Source organism: Mustela putorius, unplaced genomic scaffold (genome assembly GCF_011764305.1).
Source record: "Mustela putorius furo isolate JIRA1106 unplaced genomic scaffold, ASM1176430v1.1 tig00000095_pilon_pilon_pilon, whole genome shotgun sequence".
In the NCBI taxonomy this organism is placed as follows: Eukaryota; Metazoa; Chordata; class Mammalia; order Carnivora; family Mustelidae; genus Mustela; species Mustela putorius.
Window position 1 is genome coordinate 23,783,979 of NW_025421280.1, and position 20,387 is coordinate 23,804,365.

At 39.4% G+C, this 20,387-nt stretch overlaps 1 protein-coding gene across 3 annotated transcripts in view; it reads left to right on the plus strand.

Moving 5' to 3' along the window:
* The window catches only part of SMARCC1 (SWI/SNF related, matrix associated, actin dependent regulator of chromatin subfamily c member 1), a 171,960-nt gene that overhangs the window by 97,054 nt on the left and 54,519 nt on the right, over nt 1–20,387 (plus strand). For all 3 annotated transcript variants that reach the window (XM_045080557.1, XM_045080560.1, XM_045080565.1), the window contains exons 19-21: nt 585–644; nt 6,104–6,362; nt 7,473–7,634. In XM_045080557.1, coding sequence (XP_044936492.1) covers nt 585–644; nt 6,104–6,362; nt 7,473–7,634 — 481 coding nt within the window. The remainder of the gene's footprint in view (nt 1–584; nt 645–6,103; nt 6,363–7,472; nt 7,635–20,387) is intronic.

Here is a 20,387-nt window from a genome sequence, read left to right on the forward strand (position 1 = left end):
TAATTTTTATGTAACACAAAATTGTCTTTCTTCTCTCCCCATGTTCATGTGAATTGGCAGTTAAAGGGATTCTATACAAAGAGTGATTTGAAATTTAAGGAATCACTTGGTAATTATTTTAATCAAGAGGTGATAAAATTGAGAATTTGAACTTGTTGCAGTTGGAATCAAGAATCCCTCAGAGTAATTCATATGTAGTATAATTTGTCTTTGAATCGTGGAAAAAGTGCTTCCTTCAAGTTATACCAAATATTTGTGTTATGGAAAATTTCATAGCCAGCTCATGGTATGCATTAAAATATTGTAGCCTTTGTAGCTTCAAAAGGTATCTTTAAATATCAAAATGATAGAAGTAATATGTCTGAGTGGTCTATGAGTCCTTGATAGACAAGAAATCATTGAAATAGGTCTGCCTTTCTGCTGGAAGTTTAGGGTCCTGTAAGTGTTTTATTTATTATTTTATTTATTAAGTGTTTATTTGGTTGTTTGCATAAAACAGCTCCCTCTACATAGAAAGGACTCCTCCTGAGCTCCATATCAGCCTTTAGGAAACGAGTACCTAATTTCTGGTTTTGTTTCTTTAGAGTAAAGGTGCCAGTGCTGGAAGGGAATGGACTGAACAAGAGACCCTTCTGCTCCTGGAGGTAAGCACGTCAATAGCAGAGCCCTGTCAGCACACAGGAGATGGATGCTTAGTCTGTGTGACTCACATTTGAAATACACTTTTGGAATTAATCCTGAAGTTTTTTGAACCAGGTATCGAGTTTTAATAGAATTTTCTTGGGCCGTCGTCGAATATCGCACCTCACACCCTGAGGTGATATACTGGCTATCGGTAGGGAAGATCAAGCCTGGATACGTGTTTTTTTGGCACAGGTTGGGTTATTTTGTTTATTTTAAATCTTTGCCAACATGAAACAAATAACTAGAGCTTTGCAAAAGTAGTCTAGATTTCTAATTTTTCCTCCAAAATTGGAAGATGTGGTAATTCTGGCACCTCATTCCCATGGAGCAGTAGTTGGCTCACCTCGAGTAGCAGGTGTTCCTTGGAAGTAGAATGTTTCTTCAGATCCCAGTTTTCTTCAAACTTAGCCCACCTTGGTTATTGTCGATTTGTTCTCCAGTGCTTACATGCATTTAAGTCCACAACCTCTGTATTTCCCAGAATGATTCCAGAGAAGTAGATAAAGACATCTGTCCTTGAAAATACTATTTTGGGGGCGCCTGGGTGGCTTAGTGGGTTAAGCCGCTGCCTTCGGCTCGGGTCATGGTCTCAGGGTCCTGGGATCGAGTCCCGCATTGGGCTCTCTGCTCAGCAGGGAGCCTGCTTCCTCCTCTCTCTCTCTGCCTGCCTCTCTGCCTGCTTGTGATTTCTCTCTGTCAAATAAATAAATGAAATCTTAAAAAAAAAAAAAAGAAAATACTATTTTGTTCTTGAAAGCAGAACACTAAACCAATGATAATTCAAGATATCTGCCATTCGGCCTGTTGAATGCTTTTTGGATTTCTTCATGTCTTGGAGATTCTTGCAAATTCATATACAAGTAGATCTTAGCAATTATTTTTGCATTGAAGGTAAGAAATACAGACTATTGGGTTCCGTATTTATCAGCCATTTCTGAAGAAGGATCATTTATCTTGTCCTAGAACAATCATTGGGTAAAGTGAAGACTATGACACTACTTAGTATTTGTGGGTAAGATGTGCATGTGAGAGCTAAATTAGGACTCAGTGAGGAAGTTTACTGTTTAATCTCTTAGGAATGCTTTTGTCTACAAAGAACAGAAAATCTCACTTTCCCCACAAAGAACAGAAAATCTAATCTAGCAGCCTTATGTCTTTAAACCATAAGGATGTTGGGTTTTTTTGTTCAACTAGCTGTCTTCAGATTGGCAGTTCCAACTTTTTTTTCTCTCTTTAATGGTTTTATACTTATTTGAGAGAGAGAGTCCGCGTTGTATGCACAAGTGGTGGGGAGGGGCAGAGGAGAGGGAGAAGTCGACTTTGGGCTGAGCAGAGAGCCCAGCTCGGGCTGTATCCCAGGACCCTAAGATCATGACCTGAGCCAAAGGCAGAGGCTTAACCCCCTGAGCCATCCAGGTGCCCCCCGCAACATTCTTTTCACTTTTCAAGTATATCATCAGGTTCCTAGCTTTTCTATTGTTTTTTTTATTCCACCTTTAAGATGTCTATGTTCTGTCTCAGTGTGTCTCAGTGTTTCCTTTCGGTCACAGGAAGGCTGGTTTGTTCCCCAGCTTCATATTCCCACTCAAAATAGGAAGAAATAGGGGTACCTGGGTGGCTCAGTCCTTTTCCTTCAGCCCGCTATTGTGCTTGGATGGTTGATTTTTAGTTCCCTCATGTACCTCACATTTCATAGTACAAACACTGAAACAAGTGGACTTTGATGTTTGGATTCATAAAATTAATAAATTTAAAGTGAATTTGGATTACTTTTGTGAGGATGTGGCACTGAAGACTAGATCGACTCTGAAGACAGTCCAGCGCCACTGTCTTGATTCATGCTGATGGTGGGCGGCTCACTCACTGCTGCTTTAGCACCAACCGGGCAGATGTTATTGTTACGAAAAGGCAGCAGTGTCTTATTGTTACTCGGAAAATTCTTTGCTCTCTGGGCTCCTCTGCAAGAGTGGTGCGCCATAGGTCTTTATCCCACACTGAGATATACTGGACCTGCTGACGGCTCATTGTTTGCTATCGCTTTAATTTGGTTTTCTGAATTTTTCCAACAGTTGTATTTTTAAGAAGTTCTAGTATTGCACTAGCAACTTCCTTTTCGGGACGCCTGGGTGGCTCAGTTGGTTAGGCGTCTGCATTTGACTCGGGTCATGATCCCAGGGTCCTGGGATCGGGTCCCACATCTAGGGAGCCTGCTTCTCCCTCTGCCTGCTGCCCCCTCTGATTGTGTGCTCTCTCTCTCTGTCTCTCTGACAAATAAATAAATAAATCTTTAAAAAAAACCAAAAACTCACAACTTCCTTTTCTTTTTTTACACCTTTCTGTTTTTCCTTATTTTCTCAAATCTCTCTCTGGATTAAAATTCAAAAGGATTTCTTCTTTTTGAGTTTTTACCACCATTTTAATGTATTCTCATCTACTCATTCATTAAGAATAGTGAATAGTTAAAAAAAAAAAAAAAGGAATAGTGAATAGTAAATATAGAGTGAGGACACAGTGGCTGGGTTGCTGTTTACCCTGAACATATCCAAGAAAACCCCAGTATCCTTACACAATAGTGCATTTTTTTCTCCTGCAGGTGGTACCTGTCCAGTGGTTGGTGTTTCTTTTAAACATGCAGTTGAATCAACAGGTGTTGTCTGTGCTTATACAGAGGCTCCCCAGCAGTATTGTTTACCACCAACACCTTCTAGTTCTATAGTTTATTTGTGGGTAATTAATAGCTTAAGAATATGAAGTAGATTTTTAATGGACTTATAACCAGAGCCAGTTAATTTCCTCCTAGTAAATACATAAATCTGGAAGATGCATTAAGGTCTCCCCCCCCCCTCAAGTCACACCATTTTATTAGACAAATATATCACACAGGCAGCGACCCAACTGCTTCAGATTATTCTTAGACCACCCGCTTTTATTTTAAAAACACTTTATTTGGGGCACCTGGGTGGCTCAGTGTGTTAAGCCGCTGCCTTCGGCTCAGGTCATGATCTCAGGGTCTTGGGATCGAGTCCCACATTGGGCTCTCCGCTCAGCAGGGAGCCTGCTTCCTCCTCTCTCTCTCTCTCTGCCTGCCTCTCTGCCTACTTGTGATCTCTGTCAAATAAATAAATAAAATCTTTAAAAAAAAAAAACACTTTATTTGATATGGTTTCTCATCAAAGCACAGTTCTTGCGTGGAATACTGGGGGTTATTGTCTGTGGTTATGTTCAGGTCATTGTCTTATTACAGATTTTGGAGGCATAGTTTCCGTTTTGCAGCTAGCCAGTGTGGAATCTACACAGTGGATGAATAATTGCAGTTTGAAAAAGACCTTGGGGCACCTGGGTGGCTCAGTGGGTTAAAGTCTCTGCCTTCAGCTCAGGTCATGATCCCAGCGTCGTCCTGGTCCTGGGATTGAGCCCCTCATCAGACTCTCTGCTCAGCAGGGAGACTGTTTCCTCCTGCCTCTCTGCCTACTTGTAATCTCTGTCAAATAAATAAAAATAAAATCATTTAAAAAAAAAGAAAAAGAAAAAGACCTTGAATTGGTAGACATGAAGGCTAATAATAAGGCTGAATATTAGTTTTGGGGGGAAAATATACTGCATAAGATAATGATAATGGGGACTTGTCTGAGTAGATTTCATTTGTAAAACGTGTGAGGAATTCCATGTGTGTCACCTGAAAATGAGTCACCAGTTTAGGAAGCCACAAAAGGCTAACGTAGTCCTTCCTTCAGTTTGAAAACATGTCTTCAATTTCCTGTTACATAATGCTGCCTTCAATGCCCAGGCTTGGGTCTTCTCTTTCTCCGCCTTATGCTTTTCTGGACACTGACTCTTGAATTTTGCATGTCAAAGGGTTTCTTAGCTCTATGCTGGAAAAAACTTCCTGGATTTTCTTATTTGACTTTAGCTGAGGAAGATAAAGGAAAACTTTTTTTTTTTTTTTAAATAAGCTTGTTTGAAAAGACTATGGTAGAGTATCCTAAGAAAATCTGCCCATGATCAGAAACACAAGATAGCCCCAATTATATGTTTGTGACCCCACAAACCCTAGGGAGAGAGATTAATTTTTCTTTTTTGTTACAATCTAGGTCTTTTTTTTTTTTTTTTCCTTTCCCAAGTGATTCCTTCTAGAACTACCTGAGGTCACTGGCTATGCAGGGGAAACCCAGAATTGGCCTTATCTCTCAAGGGATCTAAGGAATAAGACCATTCGCTAGTGTGGGTTTTGAGGGGAGTCCTCTACCACTCCAGCGAGAAGGCAAGCCTGAAGCAGCGGTTGGAGCCCTGGGTTAAGAATTTACTTTACATAAACGCGGAAGGTACCATCTCCCAAGCTCATCTTGCAGTATAGATCAGCGAATCAGGCTCTAGACAGGATTTTTCAGCCTCCTGCAATCCACATATGCGCTAGATAGGGGTTTTTTTTGTTTGTTTGTTTGCTTTTTTGTTTTTGTGGTGGGGGCTCTTATGTGAACTGTACAGTGTTTACCAGCATCCGTGGCCTCTTCCCACTCCATGCCAGTAGCACATCCCCAGAGATAATCACTGAATGTCCCCAAAGGAGGCAGAATTGCCCCCCGGTTGAGAACAATCTAGGAATAGCAATTTTGATCAACAACCAAATACAATCTTTTTATCCAATTGATTCTTTGATTTTCTTCATAACATTCTGTCCCTCTCCCCCTTGGAGATTGCTTTTACTTTCTGGGGGAGGGGGTGGTGTTTCAACATTTTTCTCAGACAAATTATGAATTTTTTAATTGGAAATTTACATACTTTATAAATTTTAGTTCCAGTTTCTTAATTTCTAACAAAAAAGGCTTTGAGTTTGCGTGCAATTTTGTTGAACCTGTTACTTAGTTTAGAGAGAGTTGACATCTTAATTTTGAGACTGCTAATGGAGGAACATGGTATAGCTCTTTATTTAGGTCTTTAATTTCTCTTAGTGTGTTTCATGTTTTCCAGCATGTTGCTCTTACACATTCTTTATTATACTTATTCCTAGGTGTTTCATTTTTGTGATACTTTAAATACTTCTTTTCCAATTTAAAACTTTTCATTGAAATAAAATTGAGTTTTTCTATTCCACATCTGACTTGTGACTTTGTTAAACCTTTTAGTTTTGGTATTTTTTAATAGATTTCTTTGGATTTTCTTTATAAACAGTTGTGTGTATTAATGAAAGATGGTTACTCTTCCTTTTATGTATGTGTGCATTTTATTTATTTTTTTTTCCTGATTGAGATTTAATATAATTGGGAGAGCCATCAGATCTACCTGTTATCTTGTGTACCATGTAATCATTTTCATTATTTTTTTAAAAACTCATCTAAAGAATAGTCACAGGCCTCTGATACTGACACATATTAGTTTCTGTTTACCTGACACTAAAGCTCCTTGCGTTTTTCTGTTGCAGGCCCTGGAGATGTACAAGGATGATTGGAACAAAGTGTCAGAGCATGTTGGAAGTCGTACTCAGGATGAATGCATCCTCCACTTTCTGAGGCTTCCTATTGAGGACCCTTACCTTGAGAATTCGGATGCTTCCCTGGGGCCCCTGGCTTACCAGCCTGTCCCTTTCAGTCAGTCAGGAAACCCAGTCATGAGCACTGTTGCTTTTTTGGCATCTGTGGTGGACCCTCGTGTGGCATCTGCTGCAGCAAAAGCAGCTTTGGGTATGGACTTCCCTGAACCACGTTGTCAACATAGTCGTTTCAGATCATGGTTTAGTACTTGACTTTGTATACATGTTGTCCTGATAACTGATTGAAGTTATCAGCTGCAATGTTCATTTCAGTTACACAACAGAAAATCAGACATTACCCCTTGATGTTATATTTAAAAGTATTGCAATTTTTAAATTTTATTATTATTATTATTTTTTTAAGATTTATTTGAGAGAGAGTGCATGGACAAGACGGTTGGTTGCGGGGAGAGGGAGAAGGAGAAGCAGACTCCCCGTTGAGCTGGGATCCTGACCCAGGGCTTGATCCCAGGACTCTGAGATCTTGACGTGAGCCAAAAGCAGATGCCCAACCTGTTAAGCCACTCAGGTGCCCCTAATATATTAATAGTTCTAAAATTAAGAGCATTTATTAAGAATCGGAGGGGCAGGGGCTGCCTGGGTGGCTCAGTGAGTTAGGGCCTCTGTCTTCGGCTTGGGTCATGGTCCCAGGGTTCTGGGATTGAGCCCCGTGTCGGGTTTTCTGCTCAGTGGGAAGCCTGCTTCCCTTCCTCTCTCTCTGCCTGCTTGTGGTCTCTGTCAAATGAATGAATAAAATTTTAAAAAGGGAAAAAAAAAGAATCAGAGGGCAAAGCAGAGTTTTTGTGGTTTATTTTTTAATTTATTTGGATTTTGACATAACCAGCCAAAGAACCTTTTAACATTGCTTGATTTTATTATAATTAGAACTTTCTCACGCTTATAAAACCCTTTCTTGGGTTTTTGGTTATTTAATACTTGCTGTTCGCCTTACTATCTAGCCTGCAGCGTTAGATTAAATTTGGCAGAAATTCTGATGTTACTGATGAAAATTTGGAAATCTCTATTTATACAGCAAGATACTGTGACATGTAAGTTAAAACACAGAATCATAGAATTCCGTTAGTCTACATGACCATCTCATCTGGTGTTCTTGTTTCACTAGGATAGATTAAGACTGAGTCCCCAGAAAGGTCACTGCGTGCAAGACCCTACCTAATGTGTTGGATTTCCTAGTAGTTTACATTAAAGCAAATATTTGTGCAAAACCAAGTCACGCTATTCCATTTGTTTTCTTGAACAGAGGAGTTTTCTCGGGTCCGAGAGGAGGTACCACTAGAATTGGTCGAAGCTCATGTCAAGAAAGTACAAGAAGCGGCACGAGCCTCTGGGAAAGTGGATCCCACCTATGGCCTGGAGAGCAGCTGCATTGCAGGCACGGGACCTGACGAGCCAGAGAAGCTTGGTGAGTTATGGCTGTCCCCAAGGACAGGACTAATAGATGTTGTATTTTCCTATCAGCTTGTTTAAACAATTGGGTTTGTTTGCTTATATTTTTATAATGTCTGTTTATATACTTTTTTATTTCTATTAGGGTGAGAACAATGATTAGTATCAACTTGTCACTTAAGATTAGTATATGATTTTTTTCTCTTATCCCTTCCTTTTATGGTGATAGAATTTAAAGGTTGTCTGAGAGCTGTTAATAAAATTAACATCACAGCTGTGAAGTATCTGATGCCAGGTTGGTTTTTTGTGTTTTTTTTTTAAGATTTTATTTATTTATTTGACAGACAGAGATCACAAGTAGGCAAAGAGGCAGGCAGAGAAAGAATGGGAAGCAGGCTCACCACTGAGCAGAGAGCCTGATGTGGGGCTTGATCCCAGGACCTTGAGATCATGACGTCAGCTGAAGGCAGAGGCTTAACCCACTGAGCCACCCATGTGCTCCAGTGATGCCAGGTTTTAAGATTTATTTTTTTTAGTTAAGTAATCTCTACACCCAGCTGGGGCCCAAAATCAAGACCCTGAGATCAAGAGTCATACATTCCACCGACTGAGCCAGCCAGGTGCCCTGTGATGCCTGTTTTTAGATCTAGGTTTTGAGCATGTGAACATAAGAATTCTGAAAGGACTTTGTGATTATTTAAAATTTTTATGTTGCTGGCTAGGTTTAAATTTGTTGGTTTTTGTTTTCAGTTGAGGTAAAATTCACATAAAATTCTCTGTTTTAATCACTTACAAGTATACAGTCTAGTAGCTTCTAGTACATTCACAGTGTTGTGCATCCATCCCAGTATCTAACTCCAGAACACTTTGGTCACCCCAAAAGATAATTCCATACCAGTTAAGCAGGTGTTTCCTTCCCATTTCTTCTCTCCTCGGCCCTCGTAACCACTAATCTGCTTTCTGTCTCTATGGGTTTGCCTATTTTATACATTTCCTGTTAATAGGATCATACAGTATGCAGGCTTTTGTGTTGACTTCTTTCACTTAGCATAAGGTTTTCAAAGTTCATCCATTTGTAATATAAGATCACTACTTCATTCCTTTCTGTGCTGAATAATATTCTTTCAGTGGATACACCACATTTTACTTATCCATTCATCAGTTCGCATATGTTTGTATCGTTTCCATTTTTTCACTATTTTGGATAATGCTGCTATGAACATTGAGGTACAGGATGTTTTGTGAATATAGGTTTTTTTTGATTCTCGGTACCTAGGAGTGGGATTACTGGATCAAATGGTAATTTTATGTTTAGCTTTTTGAGAAACTAGCCAGCTGTTTTTTGTAGTGGTTGTACCATTTTATGTTTTCACCAGCGACATATGAATGTTCTGACTTCTCCATGTCCTCACCAACACTTGTCGTGTGTTCCCCCCCCCCCCCGCTTTTAAAGGATACACAGCTGGAATGTTTGTGAAGTGGTTTTCATTTGCATTCAATTTGGGGAGTATTGCCATCTCAGCAATGCAAAGTCTTTCATTCCTTGAACATAGGATGTTTTCCATTTACTTAGATCTTCTTTAACCACTGTTTTGAACTTTTTAGTCTTGCCTGTTGTGCTCTTGGCACCTGTTTTACATTTCCTTTAGTTAAATTTATTCCTTTGTATTTTATTCTTCTGAATGCTTTTGTAAGTGAAATTATTTTCCTAATCTTAAGGGGAAAGCATTCATTATTAAGTATGATGTTAGCTATTGGATTTTCCTAGATTCCTTTTATCGAGTTTAGGGAAATATTCTCTATGCGTAATTTGTTGAATCTTTTTATCTGGAAAACATGGTGGAGTTCACCAGCTGCTTTTTCTGTATCAATTAAGATGACCATGTGTTGTTTTTACTTTTTTTTTTAAATATGTTGTATTAATGATTCTTGCCTGTTGAACCTCTTTTGCAGTTCTGGGATCAATCCCACTTGATTGATCATGGGAATGTTCCACGGAATACTCTTCTTGGATTTAGTTCACTTTTAGTATTTTGTTGAGGATTTTGCATCTGTATTCATAAGGGGCATTTGTTTAGTATTTTTCATTTTTTGTGGTAACTCTTATCTGGTTTGATATCAGGGTAGTACTTACCTCTAAGAATGAGTTAAGAATTGTTCTTGAAGAGTTTTGAGAATTATTCATGCTCATTATTCTTTAAATGTTTGCTGGAATTCATGTAGGAAGCCATTAAGTTCTGATTTTTTTTTCCTTAATGATTTCTAGGGACTGATTTACCCTGTTTACTTGTTTTCTACTTAGGTTTATTTAGTCTATTTTGGTTTTCTATTTAGGTTTTGGGGTTTTCTATTTAGTCTTTTTAGGTTTTCTATTTTGGTAGTGTGCCTCTTTGTAGAAATTTGTCTATTTCATATACATTGTCTCATTTGTTGCCCCCCCACACACACACACCGAAATCATAACAACCAAAAGTGGAAACAACTTAAATGTCTATCAACTGATAAATGGATAAAGAGAATGTGGTTTTGCAGTGGAGTATTACTCAACCATAAAATGGAATGAAGTACTGACATAATGTGACCTCATGGATCATCGTTGAAAACATGGTCATGAACAGGCAGATTTATAGCGACAGAAAGTAGATTAATGTTTGCTTAGGGCTAGGAGAAACAGGCAAAGTGGGATGATAGCTAGCCGGTATGTGGTTTCTATTTGAGGTAATAGAAAGGTTTTAAAATTTACTGTGGTAATGATTGCACATATCTTGGAATATACTAAAACTCATTCAGTTGTACTCTTTTAATGAGTCGATTGTGTGGTATGTGAATTATATCTAAGTAAAGCTATTTTTTAAAAACGTTTATAATGGGGGTTGCCTGGGTGGCTTGGTTGGTTAAGCGTCTGCCTTTGGCTCAGGTCATGATCCCAGGGTCCTGGGATCCAACCCTGCATTGTATTATACTCCGTGCTCAGCGGAGCCTGCTTCTCCGTCTCCCTGTGCCTGCTGTTCTGCCTACTTGTGCTCTCTATCTCTCTGTCAAATAAATAAATAATTTTAAACAAAGTTTATAATGTCTTTTTACATTCCTTTTTATTTCTATTAGGTTGGTAGTAATGTCCCCATTTTCATTCCTGATTTTAGTAATTTGGTCCTTTTTTCCTCCCTTCATCAGTCTTAAAGACATCAATTTTACCAGCTTTTGATTTCAGTGATTCTTTCTGTTGTTTTTCTGTTCTCTATGTTATCGCCACTGTAATTAATCTTTATTCTTTCATTCTACTTGTTGGTTAAATCTGCCTTTTTTTTTTTTTTTTTTTTTTTAAAAGATTTTACTTATTTGAGAGAGAGGGAGGGAGGGGCCGGAGGTAGGGCAAGGAGAAGGAAAGAATCTCAGTCAGACTCTATGCTGAGCATGGAGCCCACCATGGGGTGTGATTGAGATCATGACCTGATCTGAAATCAAGAGTTAGATGCTCAATGAGTTGAGCCACCCAAGTGCCCCTAAGTTTGCTCCACTTTTTAGTATTTCCTTGCTTTGGAAGATGGGATATTGATGGGATATTTCTTCTTTATTAATATTGACTTCTATTGCTGTATAAATTTCCCTCTCAGTGCTCCTTTTATTGCATTCTATAGGTTTAGACATATTTTTGTTTTCATTCTTCTCAAAGTATTTTGTAATCTCCCTTTTGGTTTCTTCTTTAACCCAGGGTTTTTGTTTGTTTTTTTTTTGTTTATTTGGGTTTTTTTTTTTTTTAAGATTTTATTTATTTGACAGACAGAGATCACGAGTAGGCAGAGAGGCAGACAGAGAGAGAGGAGGAGATGTGGGGCTCGATCCCAGGACCCTGGGACCATGACCTGAGCCGAAAGCAGAGGCTTTAACCCACTGAGCTACCCAGGTGCCCCAACCCAGGGGTTGTTTTAAGAGTGTGTTGTTTATACACCAAATTAGTGAATTTTTTTAGATTTTCTTCCATTACCAATTTCTAATTTCATTCCATTGTATTCAGAAAAGACAATTTGTGTGGTTTCAATCTTTTAAATTTTATTGAGACTTTTTTTGTTGCATAATATATTGACCTAGTGAGTATTCCTTTTGCATTCTACTGTTGTTGAATGGCATCTTCTGTGTATGTTTGGTCTGGCTGGTTTATAGTGTTGTTCAAGGTGTCTGTTTTATCATTTTTCTAGTTGGTCTTCCCTTCATTGAAAATGATGTCTTGAAATTTCCAACTGTTGTTATTGAACTATCTATATTTCTTCCTTCAGTTCTGTCTGGTTTTGCTTTGTATATTTTGTTAGTTGTATACATATTTATAATTGTTGATCTTGCTCACGAATTGGCCCTTGTATCATTATATAACATCTTTCTTTTTTCTCTTTTATCTTTTTTTGCCTGTAAGTCTATTCTGTTTGGTATTAACATACCACTCCAGCTCTCTTTTGGCTACTGTGTTTGCATGGAATATCTTCTTTCTCTTAATTTACTCTTCAATCTCTTTGTGTCTTTGGATCTCAGATAGGTGTCTTATAGACAACATATTGTTTATTGGATTTTAGGATTTTGCAGAATTGGGTTGTACCTTTGGTTCTGCCCTGTACAGCTCTAGCACTTTCAAAAGCTATTTAACCTTCATTAGCTCTGAGTTCTCTCAGGTATGACATGAAAGTGATGGTTAGATACTTTCCCCAGTGTACTTCATAGTCATGCTAGTTTGTGATATTGGACAGATGACATTTTGCTGCTAAGGAATTCTGATTACTTTAATTTATTACAAAGAGGAGTAAAATTTTAGGAACGTAGCTTCATAAGCAATACCTGGCTTCTCAAATGGCAAGTGTTCCTATATGCTAAAAGAATCTAATTTTCACACCACAGGAAACTATTTCAATACACGATTATCAGTAGTGTATTCCCACTACTGATTGTAGTAGTGGGAATATTTCTTTTCCCACTTTTCTTACATTGTTCATTACATTTCTTACATTGTTACATTGTTTTCTTACATTCATTAATTTTTTTCTCTTCATTATGAAGCAATTTCTGATGAGTAACTCAAGCTAAAGGTTTCTTGCTGTCACCTCACCTCATTCTATCTCTGTTTCAGTTGTGTACAGTTTACTAATTATGCTTCAACTGCAGTCATTTTTTATTTCTCTTTGATTTGTTCTTAGAATAAAGCGTATGTAAAATAGAAAGTGAAACTGCCACGCAAGACTCCACAGATGGAGTGCAAGACTCCACTCTGTTCTGAGTGGTCTGAGTAGATAGCACTGAGGTCTCTTCAAGCGTAAAATCTCATGGTCTCCCTGAGGTTGCATAGGTCCTATTCCTTTTGTTCCCTCTGCCTTCGTGAAAGTGTCAATCTAGGAGTCTCATTTTGCAGATATCTGGAAACAGATTTTCGGATCAAACCTCTTACTCTTAGCCCTTAGAGCAAATTTTTGGCATTTTTTTTTTTACTTGTTCTTAACAGAGTATCCATAGTATTTCTTGGTTTGAAAACTCACTTATTTTTCTGTCTTAGATGGATACCCAAATTAGCAAGCCAAGCCATATCCCTCTTGCTTTTTACTGATTCTGCACCACCAGGCAGTGCCCAGCTCAGGCAGGGGAAGCGTGGACCTATTGAATGCCTGGGAAATGTCTTACTTTCCTCGATTTTTTGTGGTTTTGGTTCATTTGCAGCATCTTTTAGTTCCCTGTGGTCATGGAATTGAAAAGGGTTGGCACCACCTTCTTAGTGTGATTCAAAGAAGTTTCTATACTTAGCAAAATCAGGGACAAGTTTCTATATGTGAATCTGTTTTTAAAATTTTAGTAGGTGATCCCATAGAGCATTAGGGGTTAAGAAACAGGTTGCAAACATAGCCATTTCTAATTTAACAAACCCAAAATCTAGCGACCTCAGTCTTTCTGGGGTCCTTTTTCTGATTGAGTAGTGAATGTGTGGTTTCCACAGGGAGCAAAGCTTGGATCTGACTGCTGCAGGAAGCACTGGAGGCGGCAGGGGATGATTCTTTGAATGGCACAGAAAGTAAACTTCATTCATAGTAGCTGGAAATAGCCTATCAGAAAACCTCTCTGAAGTACAGTGGATACTCACTAGTTGCAACAACAGAATTTGGGCCCTTTTACCATTTAGTAAGTGTAAAGGAAAATACCGGTATAATATGAATATTTGGGAATGAGTTGTAAATAGAATTGTAACTTAATGCTGGCCTGTGATAGTTAATGGATTTATGTTGGGCTGTGACTGACAGAATAAATTAGGAGACAGCAAATGGTTCTTGGGGTGGAATTGGCTCAGCAAAATTGTGTTGTGAAGGCAACAGTGTACCTCCTTTCCTTCTGAGCCACATTCCAGATAGGGCGTTCACAGAAAGGAGGTATTGATTTTACATTTAAACTGACACTTGATATAACAAAACAGTGCCACTGATTTGAAATAGAATGATGCAGGATTTTCCTTATCAAGATACTGTTCTTGAATGGGGAGTTCACATACTTTTCTATTGTTAAACTTAATTTACTATGCTGTCCGTATTAACTTATATTTATTAACAGTGGTAAAATGACAATACAGGAAAAAATAAGTAAGTTTCCTTCTGAAATACAGGACTTCTCTTGGATTTCTCACATTGACCTTTCTAACTTTTCTTTTTCTTTTTTTTTTTTAAGGTTTTATTTATTTATTTGACAGAGATCACAAGTAGGCAGAGAGGCAGGCAGAGAGAGAGAAGAGAAAGCAGGCTCCCTGCTGAGCAGAAAGCCTGATGTGGGACTCGATCCCAGGACCCTGGGATCATGACCTGAGCCAAAGGCAGAGGCTTTAACCCACTGAGCCACCCAGGCGCCCCAGACCTTTCTAACTTTTCATTGTGGGTTTGGAATGTGGAGAGTGTTTGGTAATATCTGGAACACCTCTTATTTTCATTTTAGGTGACTTCTAGGAATTCTTGAGGAAATGAGTGCTCCCTTCTCAGAAGGGGCTTGTCATTTCATCCTCTTTAACTCTACTCATTCAACAGTATCTACTGACTTCTCTAAATCTGCATGGTTTTTTGTTTCTGTTTGGCCAGAGACCATTCTGGGAATAGAAAAAATAATGATATTTGAGACCTTTTGCATTTAACTAAAAATATTATCAGATTTTATTTGCCCAGTTATAGGGGAAGGTGAGGGAAGTTAAGAAATGAAATGAAAAGAATTTTTTTTAATTTATTTTTTTATAAACATATATTTTTATCCCCAGGGGTACAGGTCTGTGAATCGCCCCGTTTACACACTTCACAACACTCACCATAGCACATACCCTCCCCAGTGTCCATAACCCCACCCCCCTTCTCCTAACCCCCCTCCCCCCAACAACCCTCAGTTTGTTTTGTGAGATTAAGAGTCACTTATGATTTGTCTCCCTCCCAATCCCATCTTGTTTCAGAATGAAAAGAATTTTTAAACATTTTTCAGAAGTTGTTGGAAATCAGCATTTCTTTGTGACACATTATATAGGGGTTTTCTGACTGGTGCTTTGAGGGTTTTCTTTTTTTTTTGTTTTAAGATTTTATTTATTTATTTGACAGAGATCACAAGTAGGCAGAGAGGCAGGCAGAGAAAGATGGGGAAACAGGCTCCCTGCTCAGCAGAGAGCCCAACGTGGGGCTCGATCCCAGGACCCTGAGACATGACCTGAGCCGAAGGCAGGGGCTTAACCCACTGAGCCACCCAGATGCCCCTTGAGGGTTTTTTTTTAATAATCCTTTGGAGGAAGTGGCATTTTTATTATAAAACCAAGGAAACTAAGTTTTATCAGATGATGTAGGCTTGTGAGAATCTGGTTTAAATTTTGAACCTAAATATCCAGTCCTAAAGCTCAGCCTCTTTTTATTGTCGCCTCGTGCCGGAAGTAACATGTGTAGGTATGTCTGTATTTTTCATTCATTGAACAAGGATCATTTAAGACCTTAGCTCCATTGTACTGTCCTGCCTTATATCCTATGGGAAATATAGTAGGAGGAGACCCAGGTCCTCTTGAAAATCTATAGGAGCTACATAAGGAGAGGCAAATGTACCAGGAAGAGCAGCTAGATGATTCATCTCTACGAGATCAAGTGCTTAGAAACCCACGGCAGAATTTAGTCAGAGTGAGTCAGTGTACAAGCCTGCACTGCATTGCATAAGCATTCTTGAATGGGAGGTCAGTCCTGGACTTCTTTTTTTTTCCCCCCTTTTAACTCCTACGGATAAATAAGACTATAAATGTGTTGTTACCATGTCATTTCATTGTGCTAGGGTACTGGTGACCAAAACATACCAAAATCCCTGCCTACAAGGATTGTATATTTTCAAGGTGGAAGATGAAATATGTGATACATAAAACTTCTATTGTGTAAATTAAATGTAAATATGTAGAAAGAGTATATTGGCTGGTAAGTGGTATGGTAAAAATTAAAGTAGGATTAGGAAGATAAGTGTGAGTGTAATTGTAATTTTCGTAGTTCAAGGAATATGTTACCAAGAAAGTGACATTTGTGCAAAGGTGTGAAGGAGTCATCAGACATCTTAGGTCAGAGTGCTGTGGGCACTGGGAGCAACCACTGTACAGGTCCCTAGACAGGAGCTGCCTGGCATAGTTGAGGAATACCAAGGGGAGATCATGGACAAGTAGCTGGACCGCACATAGCGGCGGTTATGAGAGATGATGAGGGGCTTATGGGCTATAAGTTTTAATTTTTACTCTAGGTGAGATGGAGCCAATGGGGGGCTTCGACCAGAAGAGTGTCAGGAGTACCTATATTTTTAAAACTCACTCTACTAGGATGAGAACATCACCTGTCTAGGAGTTATTAAATTGATTTATTTCTCAGAGAACTTATGTAATACATTTGAATATCAAATTTTTTTTACCATATCACATAAATACTTTTTTAAAAAGACTTATTTATTTATTTGATGGAGAGTGAGACAGCCACAGAGGAAACACAAGGAGGGGGAGTGGGAGAGGGAGAAGCAGGCAGCCGGTTGCGGGGCTCAATCCCAGAACCTGAGCCGAAGGCAGATGCTTAACCACCCAGCTGGCCCTATTAAATACTTTAGTAATTTCTCTTTACTTGACCTGGAGACTTGACAGAATAGCCTTCTGATAACCCGTTTACTTATAGTCAAACATACTGAAAATACTGAAAGGATAGCGCAGTGAGATTTTGTGGGCCTACCAGTTAGGTTCAACTTTGCTGTATCTATCTAGCAGTCTAAATGATTTTTATTTTGTTTTTGGTGAACCATTTCAAAATAAGTTGTAGACAGCATGAGTCTGCACCCTAAATAGTTCAGCATGTGTCATCTTATAGGAATAAGGACGTTCTCCTATATAATTAACACAATATAATGCATCTTAGTCCCTTTTGAGGCTGGCAGCCCTTCCTTTCCCAGGGAATTGGAATGTATGTGCATATTCAAGGGTCTGTTGAAGACTTATTTATTGTAGCCCCCATTTGTATTTCCTGATGTCAAGTATTGGTTTTATTTATTTAATTTTTTGCCTCTGAGTAGATTAACTGTATCTTAATTTTGGTTTAGAGAAATTTGAAAGATTGAGTTAATCGATGTTTGTTGCTTACAGTTGACTATATATGCTCTAGGGCTATTGAATCACAAGTAGAACGTTCAGAGAAGATTCTTTTATGTCAGTGAGTGGATTGTCCACTGAGCTCTGTAACATCCTGTGGAATATGGGGCTGCAAAGAGTGTATCTTGAGCCATTGGCCCCCCTCTGTGTAGAAGAGCCCAATTAATCACTTCTAGTTTTTAGGAAAGTTAAAAACTAGTCTCTAGTCCATCAGGAGATTAAGAGCATCCTGACAATAATGTCGAAAGGGTCACTTTCTAGGAACAGGAAACCCAGAAGTGACTGTTCTAGTTCTTGCCTCAAGATACTAGTCATCGCTTATAAATAGCCTCATTCTTCTCATCACGAGGATTTCCATAACATTTTAAAAATCAGGCACTTTTAGAACACCATGTGTGAAAATATGCTAGGCTGGTGAAGCTAAGCAAACAGTGGAACAGTATTTGATTATGGGACTTCCATCATGTAGAGTGGCTTCTCTGTCCTCTTTGTCAATATTCTGTTTGAAGGGCTCTTCTAAATATCAAGAGGCAGAGAAGGATAGAGTCCCTTTTCTTAGCAGCTTATAATTGGACATTTAACCTCTAAGGACTAGCTAATGCTGGCTGGGATTTAAGTGACTTGGCTAAAGACCCATATTTATTAAATGGTAGGATACGTATTTTTAGGAAGAAATTGGCTTCCATTATGCCTTTGGGGATTTTTATCAAATTAGGCCTTTTGTTTACTTGATGGAGATGTCTTGCTATAGGCTACTATGTAGGGCATAAGTAATACCCTTTCTTCGGGGCATCTGGGTGGCTCAGTCTTGGTAAAGCATCCAACTCTTGATTTCAGCTCAGGTCATGATCCCAGGGTCTGAGATGGAGCCCTGTGGTCAGCAGGGAGTCTGCTTTTTTCCTTCTCCCTTTCCCCGTGCTCCACACCTCACTACACACACTCTCTCAAACAAATAAGTCTTAAAAACAACAACAACAACAACAATACTCTATTAATTGGGACTGTTTTTTGTGATGGGCTACATGTGTGTAGAAAAATAATCCAGTGTTCAAGGATTAGGGCCATAGTAAAGCATAGATATACATAATATTAATTGTTCAAGGAGGACTATAAGAGTTAGCACGAAGGGACATGTAAGTTTAGACTGAGGAAGACTTCACAAAGAAAGGATTTGAACTGAACAATGGGAAGGAGGTTTAGGATGTCAGTGAGCCAGGCTGGAGGAAGGATTCGGTTGTGCAGAGCAATGTGAATAAAGGCACAGAGATGGTAACAGAGGGTGGGACATAAACTGGCTTAGCTGCAACCCAGGGTTCAGATAAGGACAGTGAGAGATCAGATGCTCAGCTAGATGGGAGCAGAGTCACAGCGGATGGTGCAGGCTGGAACTGTATACTGGTAGTTCTACGGAGTACTGATCTACTACAGGGAATGACATGGTCTGTTTCCCAGAAGTGTTGAGTGAGTTCCTTGACAAGACACAAATTATTGGACTAGCAGTTCTCAAACTTTTTTGGTCTCAAGCCTTCTTTATGCCCTTTAAAAATAATGAGGAACCCAAGATGCTTTAATTTATTTGAATTATATCCGTTGATATTAACTGTATCTGAAATTAAAACAGAAACTTTGAAACCAAAACAGTACACAGGTGCACGTTCCTGTAGCTGACTTCATTGTGCGTCATGCAGCTTCTGGAAAGCCATGCTCCACTCTTAGTAGAGGAGAGTGGAAAGGCAAATAACATCTTTGTGTTGTTATAAAAATAGTGTTGACCTTGGGGACCTTTCTGCCATGGTTGGTGGGGGGGTGGTACCTGGACCACACTCTGAATTGCTGATTTAAACATTTGTCCTTGAAGAATATTCAGTTAGGGTGGGGAGACATTATAAGTAGGTAGGTAGGAAAGGGAGGCAGAAAAGAAGGAAGGGAGGGAGGGAGGTGAAAGACAAAAGACAAATATAGGTAGAGGCCCAAGTGAAGGAAACAGTTACGTTTGGGTCATTTAGGGAAGACTTCAGAGAGGCAGTAACTTTTAAACAGTAAGGAAAGAGGAAAAAAGGATGAGCGTGTGTGGCATATTCTGGAAATAATACCACGAAGTACTGTGACCAAGTGCAGCCGAACAGATGTGTGTGGAGGGGGTGATTTTGAAGGGCTTTTACCTTGTAGAAATCAAGAAGTCACCAGGAAGAAGAAATAACAGGATTCAGTCTGTTTTAGGAAGTACCTGCAGACAGTTTACAGATGATGGGCAGGAAATGGAAGAGTTGCCACCAAATAATCATAGTTCTTTTCCAGAAGCAGCATTACTTATTTGTAACTCCACTTTTTTATTTTTGCAAGCATTTCGTTCTCTCCTCCAAGTTGCCTTTCCTGGTTCTTTCAGCTCTTAGGGGCTGGTTCCTAGATCTCCTCATTCTCCTTTTGCTGGCAGTATTATCACTGGACTAAAAAGCACTTGGTTGCCAAAGCTAGGAGAAAGGTGTGGTGCCCGTGGAGGACAGTGTTCTGGCCTGGTGGGTGGGAGGAGATAGAAGCTCAGCGCTCCAAGGGTGAAAGAGACATGCAGCTAAAGGAGGTTTGGGGGTACTGGGCAAACGTGGAGGCAGAGGCCTGCAGTCAGTTGGGGGATCAGTATTGCAACTGTGGTGGGAGACAGAGCAAGAAATAGAGTGGAATCAGACTGGTATTACCATTTCCTGAATCTGGTCTCTGAAGATACTGTTATCTTGTGGCTGCCAGCTAATTGGCCTCTCAGCCTTGGTTGAGTTTCGTTCAAACATTCAGGAGGTGTATAGATAGTCTCCTATTGCTGCATAGTCCGTTATCACAAAGCTGGTGGCTTGAAACTGGATATATTTATTGTCTCATTGCTCCTATGATTTAAAAGTTTGTGCGTGGCCTAACGGGACCCTCTGATGGGGATATTGTGAGATTGCACTCAAGGTGATGGCTGGGTTGTGTTCGCAGCTACTAAAGAATCCACTTCCGTGTTCACTCCTGTCGTCAGAATTTATTTATTTCTAGTTGTAGAACTGAAGGCTCCAGCTCCTTCTGGCTGTTGGCTGGAAGCTACCCTCAACGACCAGAGGCCACCACCCACTGTTCCTCACCAGCTGCTTCCCCACCAGGGCA